Raw genomic sequence first — 13,315 nt, forward strand, 5'->3', positions numbered from 1 at the left:
CTCTCAGCTGTGCGGAAACTTTGTGTAGCTACTGTACTTTTTGAAAACAGAGTATAGATCTACTCAAAGGCTGATTTTCCTTACATTACTATACGATTTTACGATTTTTTAAAAGAAACCAATGAAACTTTGTTGTCTCCAAGCCTAGCACTGAAATACTACCTTGAATAGGCTGCTAAGATTTTTTGTCTTGTTTGCATGAACATGTTTTTGTTTCGCAATTTTTTATTGTCATGCCATTCGTTCCATTTTGAGAACAAAACTGACAGTTGCTCATTTTAAACAGTTTATTTGATTGGGATCATTAATTTTTTCATATAATTTTTGTATCGCATTTTTGATGCCCTCACTTTCAATGTAGTGACTATACCATCTTGGAAAACTATCAGCTTGCCAAAAATGCTGTGCAGAAGACCAAACGCAGCGTGACAAAAGTGCTGTTGCATCAGTCACGTTGCTTGATTCTTTGTCACATATAGCCACCAGTTCATAAGTCCCGCCACAAGGCAGTACTTCTCATCCATGTAAAAATCTTTAACTCACAAGTTAAATTCCAATAATTAATCAATGTTTTTTGTTTCATAATAGAAGAGAGGACATCTATCGGGTCGCACAAGTCATGCTACTTTATTTTATCAACTAGACCCGATAAACTGGCACACACCAACATCAACGCAGATCTTCCTAACGTGAGTGCCTGCATTCGCTATTTGTTTTGGGTGGAAATTCGTTCATTTTGTTCTTTTCCGGTTTTGCATATCGCAAGTACTATAGATAATTTTGGTTAGCCTGTTGGATGTTGGAAGTTCGACATAATCAAAATGAGTAGTTTTATTCTCACCAACCCAGTTTTGATCCTTTCCCCCCTTTTTTATATGGCGAAGGAATTTGTCTTCTTGATTTATGTCCAGTCAAATGAGAATGTAGTTTTATTAAACTACTGTGACCGAGTTCAATTAGACTATTACCTCTCATTAAAAAGCTTGTTGAAAATTTGAACTTTTTTTTACCAATAAATAGCTTACTTTTTTCTAGCAAACTCATATAACTCCGCATTGGTCACGATTGGTTTGTTCTGCTTTCTTTGTCATTTTTCTTGCTGTTTTGAAGAGCGAATGGCTATGTTTTTTTTGTGTGTTTTATCCACATCTTTTATCACATGTCGCACTGCAGCATTTAGCATTAGCAATACTTGGCAAGTCTTTTCACCTATAGGAATAAGAAAGCCCTTTTTTAGTTTTTTTTACCTGGCTCGTCTAAGTGCCTTGCATTTTCTGTGAAAATGCAATCAATTTTGTTTTCTCGTTTTTTTTTTGCTTAGTGTAAGAGTGGTGCTGGTGCTGGAGCGGTATTTTGTATCTAGCCTTGTCATTGGAAGCATCAATTTGATATCCACACCTTCTTATATCTTGCGACTCGCAATTTTTCCTCAGTTTAAGAAGGGCGTTTTCTCTTTACGCGTTTTTAACATTCAAGTTCACGATAGCTTGAAGCGATATCGTGTATAGTTGTCAATCGCTAACAAAACTCGTCGTTGCGTTATAACCTTGATTTCGTGTCGTTGGCTGACTTAACTGAACTCTGTGAGTTCCAAAGTGCTTATGGGAGAATTTTACAAAACTAGAAGCGACTCAGATTTCCATTAAAATGTATTGTGCAGTCTATCAGACTCCACATTTGCAGAACACTGACTAGCAATTGAAACAAAGAAAAACCATCACACAGTGAAATTTTCACTTAACTTTATGATTATCCCTGCAGGGGTTCTACATGGCATTGACGCCCCCCTCCACTAAGAGAATAAAGTTTTTTGCAAAACATCTCGTAGTGTACGAAAATGGGAATTCCCAAAGAAAAAGGGGAATTCCCTCCAAGCAAATAGGTGGGAAAGCAATGAAGCGACAGAAGGGCTTTGAGGACGAATATTGATAAGCCGCTAATTTCAAAAAATAACGAAAAAGTTTGCTAACGAATCCAAAAGGTTGGTTACACAGTGGCGTTATTTGTTAAAACAAAGTGACGTTATTTATTTTAAAAAGTAGGTCAATCGTGTCTTCTTTTAGTTGCTTTCGTCGGTGAACCATTTGGTAAACTGCTGCCATTAAGTTCACCTCCTTTTTTCGAGCTTAGAAGTTGGATGATGTCAATCATGTTGTCTTTCTTATAATATCGGCAGACGATGTTGAGGGCATTACCGTCGTTGTTTGGGTTGCAGTGGACTTCGATTCCGTTTTCGATCAAAAGTTTGACCACGTCAAACAGATTATCTTTGTTGTAATTGCGACACAACACGGGCAAAGCGTTGTATCCGTAATCGTGAATGCGATTGATTTCAACACCCTTTTCGATCAAAAGTTGAATGATGTCGATTAAATTGTCGTGCAAATAGTACTCGCACAAATAATGCAGGATGTTAGTGCCGTATTTGTTTTTGCAATTAATGTCGATGCCCTTGTCGATGAAGAGTTTAACAATTTCGATCAAATCGTCTTTTGGATACTGAACAATCAGTTTGAGAAGTGCGTTTTCTCCGTACGCGTTTTCAACATTCAAGTCGATTTCCTTTGCTACAAAATAGCGAATAATTTCGACGAAATTTTCTCGATGATACGCTTCCCCATTGGCTAATAATTGCAGCAGTGGAGTCAATCCTTGTTGATTGAGGCAATTGACGCTGATGCCTTGGTTCACTAAATTTTCCATTGCCTTTAAATTTGGAGTTGGATTTGTGCACAACGCAAACAGTGTCTTTTCCATTTCCTTAAATCGAAGGTTCTGTCAAAGGGAATAAGAATATTGTATTTTTAATTAAATGATATTAATTTTATGTCATCTCTTTACTCTGATAATGTTCAATTCCTCAACGACATCCGATGACGTCATTCTATCCTCCGGTTGGTGGGTCAACATTTTCAAAGTTAAATCAGAAAGAGGTGAAGGTTCGATTTCTTTAGAGTAAAAACAAATTTCGTTAAAAGTAAAAGTTTTTAAAGGTACACTATCTTACTATTCAGGTTAACCGCATCGTATTTATTAATGTTAGCTTGAATTTTCCAGCCGATTGACCCAAACGGATGAAGTCCTTCTAAAAGAAAATATCCGAAAACAAGTCCTTCGGAAAAGACATCGCTTTTGAATGTGTTGTATTCCCTCAGCAATGTTGCCTGATTTTCAGATTGATTAATCTCTTCGTTTTCGAGCATTTGTAAAATTTCAGGTGCTAGCCATTCAAATCCTCCTTTGATTTTATTGATACGGCAAGTTCCATTTTCGTCGACTTGTTTACTTAAACTAAAATTCGTCCATTTCATAACAACAGTCGACGAATTTCCCGTCAGCAGTAGAACGTTTTTGGGCTTCAGGTCGCAGTGGATGAGTTTCATTTTGTGAATGTAATCCAGTCCATTAGCCAACTGGTAAAGAGCTTCTTCTGCTTGAGGCTTTGGTCCGCGGTATTTTTTGGGATCCCCATCTTTCAGAAAAATCTGATCCATCGATGCTTGGCACAACTCCAGCGCATAATACCTTTTGATATTAAATATGCCAAGAACTTGTTTCAAAATTAAATGCATTAGGGCCTACAGTAATACCTGAATTTTGAGTCGTTTTCTGCGTGAAACAGTTTGACAACATTGTCGTGACTAAGACTAAGCCAGAATTCTTCTTGTTTCTTGCCCAGTTCGTGGATTAATTGCATCCGCTTAACTGCCACTGGAAGGCGAGTCGTTCCCCAGACCCCTTCGAAGATGATCCCATAACCTGCCTTTTCTATAACCTTTTCGGAATCAATTTCCAACATGCTGCCAGGTTGCACAACTTTCTTCACCTAATCCAAATAATAGTTTCATGCAAATATTATTTTTGAATATATTTTCCGTTTGGGTTTTAACCTGATTTCTATATTCTGCAAGTAGTTCAACGACATCTGAAGAAGTGATCCTATTCTCTGGTACGCTGGCCAACATTTTCACGATGAGATCGTGAACGTGCGCAGGTTGAATTTCTATCAAGAATTTTAATTAAGATTTTTTGATAATCATAAGATTTCGAAAATTGAAAAAAAGAGCACTTACTGCTGATATTAACGGGATTATTCTTGATTATATTATTAGATATAATCATCGTTTTGCTGTGGATATTCCCGAAAACATGTTCACCGTCTAAATAGAAATAACCGAAGACGAGGCCTTCAGCATAAACATCGCTCTTGACAGTTCCTCGCTGACGTGCTGAAGACGATGTACTTTCTTCCAAACCTTCTTCTATAATTTTTAGTAGTTCCGGTGCGAACCACTTTTCGGTCCCTTTTATTGCGCTCAAGGTAAAAGTTCCTCTTTCGTTGACTTTTTTGCTTAGTCCAAAGTCTGCCCATTTCATTATGACTAGACCATTTTTTGAATCCACCCAGATAAGGACGTTTTGAGGCTTGATGTCACGGTGGGTCATTCCCATTTTGTGAATGTATTCTAATCCCGTGGCTAATTGGTAAAGAACGTCTTCTCGTGGGGGCATTCGCCTGCAACACTTTTGGGGATGACCGTCTTGTAGGAATAATTTGTCCATCGAGGCTTCGCACAGTTCAAGCGCAAAATATCTAACAGAATCAATCAAATTATCTTATCTAGTACAATTGAACGGCCTTATCGTGAATTGTTACCTGAAGTCTTTGTCGTTTTCGGCGTGATAAATTTTGATAACGTTTGGATGCTTTAATTTTAAGAGTGCCTCCTCTTCTTTTTTGTTGCTTTCAAGAGTCAACATCTCAAGTCGCTTGACGGCCACTGGTATGCGATTTGGACCCCAAAAACCATCAAAGACGATTCCAAATCCTCCTCTCCCCAAGATTTTTTTGCCGCATTCGATTTCCATTTCTCCAATGATACCATATACACTGCGCCGTTGTTTCCAGGGAGGTAATTCACTTTTTGAACTGAGTTAAATAAGAATATTACTGGTTGTAATGAAAAAAAAATTAGAAGCGCAGCATAGTGACACGCCGCACAGTGTTGAAATGGAATCACGTTACGTTCAGGCGTCCACTTTGGGCTTGTAGCCAAAATGGCTATTTTTGAGAGGTCCGGCCGCAGCTTTGGCTATGGCTATTTTGGGGCTATTTGACTCATTCAGGCCTACTTGTAACCATCCACTCCCGTTAACTCCCCCTATCGGAAATATCCCCGAAAGTTGCAGCGGTTAAACGACGAAATTGCGAGCATAAAAGAGAACTAAGAGCCGGGAACACTTCCAGGGGAAAGAGGTATAATTGGAGTGCTCCCAACATAGTCTCCAAGTTTCAGGGCCAACCTTGGACATAATATTGGTCGGTTTTTATGTCCGAGGTTGAACTTAAGCCATTTTGCCAACTATTTTTAATGTAATCTCGAATCTATTTTTTGGACAGCTGTCAAGTATTTCATTAATTGTGTATTATGTTTTACCCTAACTAAAGGTCTAGACTCTCTCCCTATCTTTCCGTATGAAAGCCTGTCGGCCTGTCCTTTTAGGCATATCTGCGTTTATAACAATTAACTTTCCTTCATCGTGACCTTTTCCACATTGAAGTGCAGGAATATTTTTACGCCTCTACTGTAGAGAAACAATAGCATTTTGCATCCAAGTTCCAGCAAGGGATCGACGTATCGTTTAGCAAAAATTTTATGCATGCATCGATTAGTAAAACGTTACAAAGAAGCAAATTATAAATTGTGTTCTAAAAAACCGCTCTTATTCTATTCACTAGCCTACCTTATAAACCGCCGTCTCTCAGCAACGTCGGAACAACACTGACCTAGCAAAAGGCCAAAAGATTGGGGTCAATAGAAACAGCTAAAGAAAAGTCTTGTTCTATTCTTGTCTAAATGATACAAACTAAAGCTGGAAGCCTGGAACCTATTGAGTATTGTCCTTATTCGTTTGACAAAATTCATTTGTTGAAAATTCCTTCCATTAGCATTAGTAGCTATCTGCATCATCAAACAATTTGTCCCTTATTTATTTAAAAACGTAAGTTGATCCAAGATGTTGGTTTAGTTAGATTTACTTTATCAAAAGTCAAATTGTAATAATCAGTAAACCCGTGAGTTGTTGCTTGACCCCATGCAATGAATTAGACAACAAGTATGGTGTTTTTATTTTATGAATTTTATTTTATGTACAGTCTTGCCTAATGACGCTTTGAAGAAAAAGAAAAGAAAAAAAATGCAAATTTTGCAAATCAAAACTCAATCAACTAATCCTTCTCCAAATCCAAGTATCCGATAAGTTATCCACGAAATCCAAGCTCATCCAACGTTCAAATCCGATCCAGTGAAACTTCCCCGTAAAATAAGACTTAGCTTATCGCCTGAGTGAAAACTCATTTGTGTCCATTACTTTATACGGGTACTGCCAATCTACTAGAGATATTCTGGCGGTTTGTTAGAGTGAGGAAATTTTCCTCTACTCCGTGAATCCAAAAATGACCTGAGGTCCTGAACTCTCTCGACTTTTTCTTTTCGCTTTGAATCCAGAAGGAACCTGAGATCTCCACCCTCCTCAGCAGTCACGTTCGGTTTGGATCCCATCAATTCCACGATCCGGCCGCGGTCGGACAAGTTCACGACCAATAAGTTCTTCAAACGGTTTCCGCGATCGGGTTGACGGGTCTTGTGTCCTTTTCCGTTGCTGCCAGTTGGTAAGGTCTTGAATCGGTTGGTGTTCCGGACGGACAGGTGCTGATTCGGTTCGGGATTAGTAGCGATGCGACGTTGGCGATTGTTCGATTTGTCTCGTGGCAAGTTACGCCCAATCTCCTCGACGTCTTCATCAACTTCCATTCCGTTACCTTTCAAGAGGGGACTGACACCTTCGTCCATTTTCGGGAGTTTGTTGGATCTTTCCAGGCGAATCTTCTCTCCAATATTCTGCAACCCAATAACATTTGACTCGGATGTTTTGGTCAAATTAAATCGTTTGGGTCTGCGGTGTCGAATTCCTTCATCTTCGTACTCGAAGGTACGCTTTCGCTTCTTTGACAGAGACAAACATTCAAAGAGAAAACAAAGACTTTCCATTTTTGAATTTTGGTAGTTTTCAGTATAGTTTTGCAAACGGTGCAAAGTGAATAATGATTCATTCTGAAATGGGCTCTCCTCTTTATAGACTTGTGCAATGCATTCATTGTTTGCAGCACGCAATTTTCTCATTTTTCAATTTTTGATAATTTAACTTCAATTTGAATCATTTTAAATCATAAGTTAATAAAGTTTATATTTTTACGAATCTATTTCAAAAGCTTTCACGTAAATAAATTTATTCTAAAGTAATTATTTTAGTTATTTTATCAGGAAAATGAAAATAATAAATCTGTTTGCGCAACAGTGAAGTGGTCGGTGGCGCCACTTATACTCTGTGGGTGAATTTAAAAACTAAGTCAAATTGATTGAATAATATTTTATTGAACTCTAGTAAAGAAAAAATTCAAAGAAAAGTGTTGCGTGCATCACACACTGCTTCTCTCAGCGTGGAGGAGTGCAAAGGATACGCCCGGAATTTAACTGCTCGTCGACCGCACACTGTCGAGCTTCAATTCCGCGAGGAGAAGTTTTAATTTTTGACCGCTCATCTTTTGAAACGAAAGCCACTGAATGGCTGACGTCCCTGTCACAGTCGTCGTTCGTCTGGGATATCTTGATGGACAATTGGAAATCGCCTCGCCTTCCTCAGTCCAGCACAGTAGTCCTAATCAAGTCTTTTTATTTCAATCCGCCAAAATGGATCAACTGTCCGTCGTTTCGGCTACGCTCGATTTAAAATTCCATCGACATGATCAGCCTGACGGACACGTTGTGCTTGATTGTAAGTTAAGTGGACTCATTTTTCTATCAATGGAAACCTCTGAACTTGTTAACTTGTTTAGGAGCTTGCTAATCGAGAAGCTAGCGAAATCAAAATTGATTGATATTCTGTGTCTGTTGTCCGTGTAAATGATTTAGCAATAGTGCCATCTGTTGGCCGATAATAAAATTACATGTCTTTCAAACTCCACTGCCAGGTGGCAGGTTATGAAATCGTACCCGGCGCTCCCGCTTTGCCCTGACCATGGCCTGTACTCGCCTGTACTTCACATGTCGAAGCCCTGAGCAGAGAGCCTTGCCAAGCCTGCCAAGCCAAGCCAGGTCAAGCTATCGTAAATTACCAGCAGCAGTTCGCACCTTCTTGAAATTCTGGGTAGGACGGTTGTTGATCCTTTGCTTATTCCTGGCCATTTTGGGGCTATTAAGAGTTCCGTTTTGAATTTGGATAGATTGAAAAATTACTTCCGTGCTGATAGCAAGGGACAACATTCAAAGTGTACAAAAGGCGGTTCTGCCTTTTTAGCCTTAGGACTACGATCCTGTTCCATCGTGTGCAAGATACCCAAGTTTCTTATCTCTTTTTAAAACTAGATCTATATTTTTTCCCCCATTTTGTTATCGGATTGCTTTCCTATTTGTGTTGAACATAGTTGTCAATTTTGCATGCACCTTATCTAAATCCCTGGCGAGTAATCGCTAGTGGGTCTAAATGACCTTGATTTATTTTTTTCTTCTCAAGATGATCTACGATCTTCAATACTATAATCGTCACCATGCGAATCGTTTTATTAATTTCGATTTATTTGCGTAGGTACTCGCCTTGAGCGGAAGTAGAGTCGGTCGAACCTACATCTCGCAACAGTCTACTTTACCGGCCAATTTGTTGAGCTTGCTTCATACCGGTTCACCTCGAATCCAACGTCAGGTAAGTGCAACACAATGCAGTGTGTTGCTTTCCATCTAAAACAGTTTAAATTAAACTCTGTTTATCTGTTGAATCCCATAATTAGGTAACCGCTCTTTTACGACGCATGCTGCCTGAGCTACCCCCTCCTGTTTTTGCTTCATTAGTTGGCGTCGACGTGCTGCTCACTACTGATTATGGTATTCTGCATTCGTCAATTCCACTGGATCAATTGAAAGGTATTCCCGAATTTGGTTGTATTTGACTTTAAATCAGAAAGTGACAATCTTCATTCTGATTACCTAGGGTCGGAATCTTAGATGTTGTTCTGGCATGTATCGCCAAAGCGTTAACAATCCAAGTAAAAAGTAAAGGACGTGATAAAGACGTCTAGTAAAAATCCCATTTCTTCTGTGACGATGGCTAGTATCTTCAACAACCGACAGCGACCTCAGCGTCAACTTGGATCTCGCTGGTGGATGAGAAGCCACATGCCACGTCGTGTAAGCATTATCCAGCTCGTTAGAGATATGACATCGGTATTGTTAGTAAACTAATAGAAATTCAGTTCAATTCTGAAAGGTTTCTTTTATGGGAATAGGGTAATTTGTCTGAAGTATGGACTGCTGTAACGAAAGCAGGCATTACGGAAGCTGTCCTTGCGCTTACAAATTGGATGAAGATCGCCGCAGTTCCCTGGATTGCTTGCAAACACCATCTGTGTGGTTGACGTTGGCTGCCCTTTGCCTACTGCAAGACGAGCACGTCGAACGTCTCTCATCAACACAGTGGGATCGCGGAGCAGTGAACAAAGTAAATTATCTTTCACTGACAAGTGTTCATGTTTCTGAATTTTTTTTTATCGGTTAGCCGCAGTGTAACAATGACGACGACGGGGAAACAGGGGCACAAATTGTCTGTTCCGACTGCGGGCCGCTTTGTATTGATTGCGATCGAGTTCTGCATCTTTCACGCAAATTTCGCTCCAATCAGCGTCAGGTAATTTGAAGTAAATTATTACAAATGTTGTCCCAAAAATTGCAAATGTGTTGGCTTTTCAGGTTTGCAAAGAGGAAGAAGAAGTTATCAAAGTCGATGTTCACGAGGGATGTGGTCGCGTTAAATTATTTTGGATTTTAGCGCTTTCTGACGCCAGGAACCTCAAGTCTTTGGTTGAGTTTCCGTCTCTTCCGTCTACGTCACTGCCGCTATACGAACGAAAGTGGAAATTATCACGGCTCCTTGATTGGCGGCGTCGGGGCCTCCTCTTCTTGTCGCTATTGTAGTTCGGCTATATCTCCGTCATCTGCTTCGTTGTTTGACAATCAAACAATCAATGTGTGCAGCGAACCAGATTGCGTCGTAAGATCTTATATATTTCTAGTTTCTATTCGTTCGAGTTAAATTGGAAATAACATCCTGATAACGACTTCTTAACCAACAGGAATATTCACGAAATGCGTGTCTAAAAACGCTCGGTTGTGGCCACCCTTGCGGGGGAGTGCGTGGTGAATCAGAATGCCTTCCCTGTTTGTTTCGTTGTTCTGGCAGTTCAGCAAATCTTAAGCAAGACACCGACGACATGTGCGTGATCTGCTTCACCGAAGCTCTGTCTGCTGCACCAGCCATACAGGTTTGCGTTCGTCAACTTCTTACATTAGAAATAAATCAGTGCACACAATTGATTTTATTTAAAAAAAAAGGAGTTAATAAAATAAAAAATAAAATACAACAAATAATAATCCTAATAATGAAATGAATCTCCCAAACATGTAGCTAAGTTGCAAACACGTCTTCCATGCCCATTGCTTGTTGAAATTGTACAAGGATTTGTCACTGTTAACGAGGCTTCTGTATTATTTCAACACAGGGTAAAGCAATGAATCATTCCATAATGGAGCTTCTGGTTAGACCAGGAGAAACATAATAAACTGTTCATGGCACATTTACACACGTACATAAGATTACGATAAACGTGTGACGATAACGTCCACACGTGATGATCAGGAAAGACAGAGTTGTGAAACGATAACGTTTCCACAATGCAGCAATGCGTACATATATATATGATGTGCCATGAACAGATTACACGATAACAGTTTACAATAATTACCAGTGTTGAAGATGGAATGAAGCACACTTAATCAAAGGAAAAACGATCAGATAATTCTGTAGACAGAGAGAGCAATCAACGCTTCGTGTCGAGTTCACAGAAGCGTGGTGAGAGCAGACGAAACAAAAGATAGAGAGAAGAGACAAAAGCTACAACCCGAAGGCCGGGGACCTGTCTCCACTTCTTAGCATAGAATGGGTTCAACTAGAGCCATCTGGCGGTCATTTGGTGAAGGTCGTGTTTGTTGAGAATCTCAACACTCCCCTCAAACATAACCAGAACAAAACACACAAAAAAAAACTTTAACACAAGTAACACGACAATTAAAAAAAAATTTATATCTTCTTGTTGTTGATGGTGTTCTTGCATTTCTTGGATTAGAAGAAACTAGTTGAGATCAGTCGGGACTGGAACAATTCCAGCCAACTCCCGCAGAATTGAGAATCGAGGATTAGGCAGAGGCTTGGTGAACGGATCTGCAAGTTGATTGTCGGTTGACACATAGATTACGTTGATATCTCCTTTCTCCTGAAGCTCACGTACGAAGTGGAAACGGACATCTATGTGTTTCGTTCTCTGATGAAACACGGGGTTTTTTATCAGCTGGATAGCTGACTGATTGTCACACATGATGCGGAGCGGCCTTTCCGATCCGAGATTTATGTCCACTAAAAGGCGCTGAAGCCAGACTCCTTCTCGTGCTGCTTCACAAGCGGCCACGTATTCTGCCTCGGTTGTTGAGAGGGCGACGCATGACTGGCGACGACTACTCCAGCCGACGGGTCCTCCGTGAAGAAAGAAAATAAAACCCGTCGTGGAACGGCGAGAGACGACATCTCCAGCATAGTCTGAGTCTGTGAAGCCTTTGAGTCCGTCCGTCCCTGGACCAAAACGAATGCCATGGCTTGAAGTTCCTTGAAGATAGGACAAAATTCGCTTTACTGCTTCCCAGTGACTCGGCTCTGGATCCTCACAGAATTGTGAAACTTGCCCTACAGAAAAAGAAATGTCGGGCCTGGTTGCCACCATTAGATACATGAGAGAGCCAACAGCCTCCCTATAGGGCATCGTCTCTTCTTGTCTCCCTTTTTCTGCACTCCTATGCAGATGGTGACCTGGCTCCGCTGGAAGGTTTCTTGGACGACAGTTAGCCATGTTGAAGCGCTGGAGAATTTTCTTTATGTAGATTGGTTGTGAGAGAAACAGTGTTTTTGTTTGACGATCGCGATGGATGGATAGTCCGACAAAGTGATTAGCGACTGTGCATCTCATGTCAAAATGCTCGTTCAGATGTTTAACAATGTCAAGGATGGAGCTTCCGTTGTTGCTACATATCAAGCAGTCATCCACCCAGATAATGACGATGACAAGCTCACCTTGGTTTTGGCGAATGTACAGACATGGATCGGCAGAGCTTGGACGAAGACCAAACTTTTTGAGAAAATGGTCAAAGTGCCGGTTCCATACGCGCGAGGCCTGCTTCAGACCATAGATGCACTTGTGAAGGCGGCAAACATATTTTTCTTTTCCGGCGACGACATATCCCTCTGGTTGTTGCAGATAAATTTCCTCGTCGAGCTCGCCATACAAAAACGCAGTTTTCACGTCTAGTTGAGACATCTCCATATCGTGAGCGGCGACAAAGGATAAAACCACTCGAAGTGTGTCATGTTGGATGACTGGCGAAAAATTCTCTTCAAAGTCGATGCCTGGCCGTTGAGAAAAACCTTTTGCGACTAACCTTGCTTTGTATCTAGCAGGGGAACCAGGAGTGGCAGGTTTTACCTTAAGAACCCAGCGTGACAAGGTGCATTTTCTTCCAGGTGGTAGCTCTGAGAGGGACCACGTTTTGTTGGTCATCAGAGATTTCATTTCATCCTGGATAGCGGCTTTCCAAAGCTCGGCATCTGGTGACTTCATTGCATCTGCGTAGCTGGTTGGCTCGTAGATCTCATCTTCTTGTGAATCGAACGATAGAAGAGATTGCCACTGTTGCCTGGGTTGGCGATTGCGTAGGGGATACGGCGAGAAACGTGTCCGTGGTGGTGATGAGGCCCAGTCATTATTTTCGGGTGGAGTAGTTGAGTTGCTCGTATCTTCTGACGTGTCAATGATTCCTGGGGAAGCTACATTTGGCGCACGTGATGGCTCCTGTTGGGTCTCAAGAATCTCCCCTGCAACTGGAGGCGTCAGGTTGATCAGACTGGCTTGGTCGGTTGGTTGTGGTGCTTGAATCGGATTGGAAAACTTTGGTTGAATTTCGAGAAAATCTTCCCGTTCTAGATTGGTGGAAAAATCCGGTTTAGCGTTAAACAATTCATCAAAAATAACGTCTCTACTTATTTTGATTTTCCTACCAATTACATCCCAGAATCGATATGCCTTTTGCGAGAGAGAGTAGCCGACAAAAAAACATTTGAGACTCTTGGAGTCTAGTTTCCGTCTCTCGGCTTTGGGCACATG

At 40.7% G+C, this 13,315-nt stretch overlaps 1 protein-coding gene and 1 long non-coding RNA gene across 3 annotated transcripts; one reads left to right on the forward strand and one right to left on the reverse strand.

Moving 5' to 3' along the window:
• Positions 1-1,631: 1,631 nt before the first annotated feature.
• On the reverse strand, positions 1,632-5,773 carry LOC124314652. The gene is made up of 8 exons (XM_046779913.1): positions 5,746-5,773; positions 4,658-4,930; positions 4,074-4,594; positions 3,891-4,003; positions 3,591-3,826; positions 3,008-3,525; positions 2,842-2,948; positions 1,632-2,775 (listed from the first exon to the last, which is right to left on the reverse strand). The coding sequence occupies exons 2-8, from the start codon at positions 4,867-4,869 to the stop codon at positions 2,044-2,046; spliced, it is 2,439 nt and encodes an 812-aa protein (XP_046635869.1). The 5' UTR covers positions 4,870-4,930; positions 5,746-5,773; the 3' UTR covers positions 1,632-2,043.
• Positions 5,774-8,944: 3,171 nt separating this feature from the next.
• Positions 8,945-10,549, forward strand: LOC124319218. 2 transcript variants are annotated; one of them, XR_006912919.1, is made up of 7 exons: positions 8,945-8,978; positions 9,046-9,278; positions 9,341-9,552; positions 9,610-9,738; positions 9,801-10,101; positions 10,184-10,372; positions 10,516-10,549. It is a non-coding gene; the product is annotated as an uncharacterized LOC124319218 (long non-coding RNA). The 2 variants fall into 2 exon arrangements; XR_006912925.1 differs by having other exon boundaries at positions 9,046-9,242.
• Positions 10,550-13,315: the final 2,766 nt, after the last annotated feature.

Source organism: Daphnia pulicaria, chromosome 1 (genome assembly GCF_021234035.1).
Source record: "Daphnia pulicaria isolate SC F1-1A chromosome 1, SC_F0-13Bv2, whole genome shotgun sequence".
NCBI lineage: Eukaryota > Metazoa > Arthropoda > Branchiopoda > Diplostraca > Daphniidae > Daphnia > Daphnia pulicaria.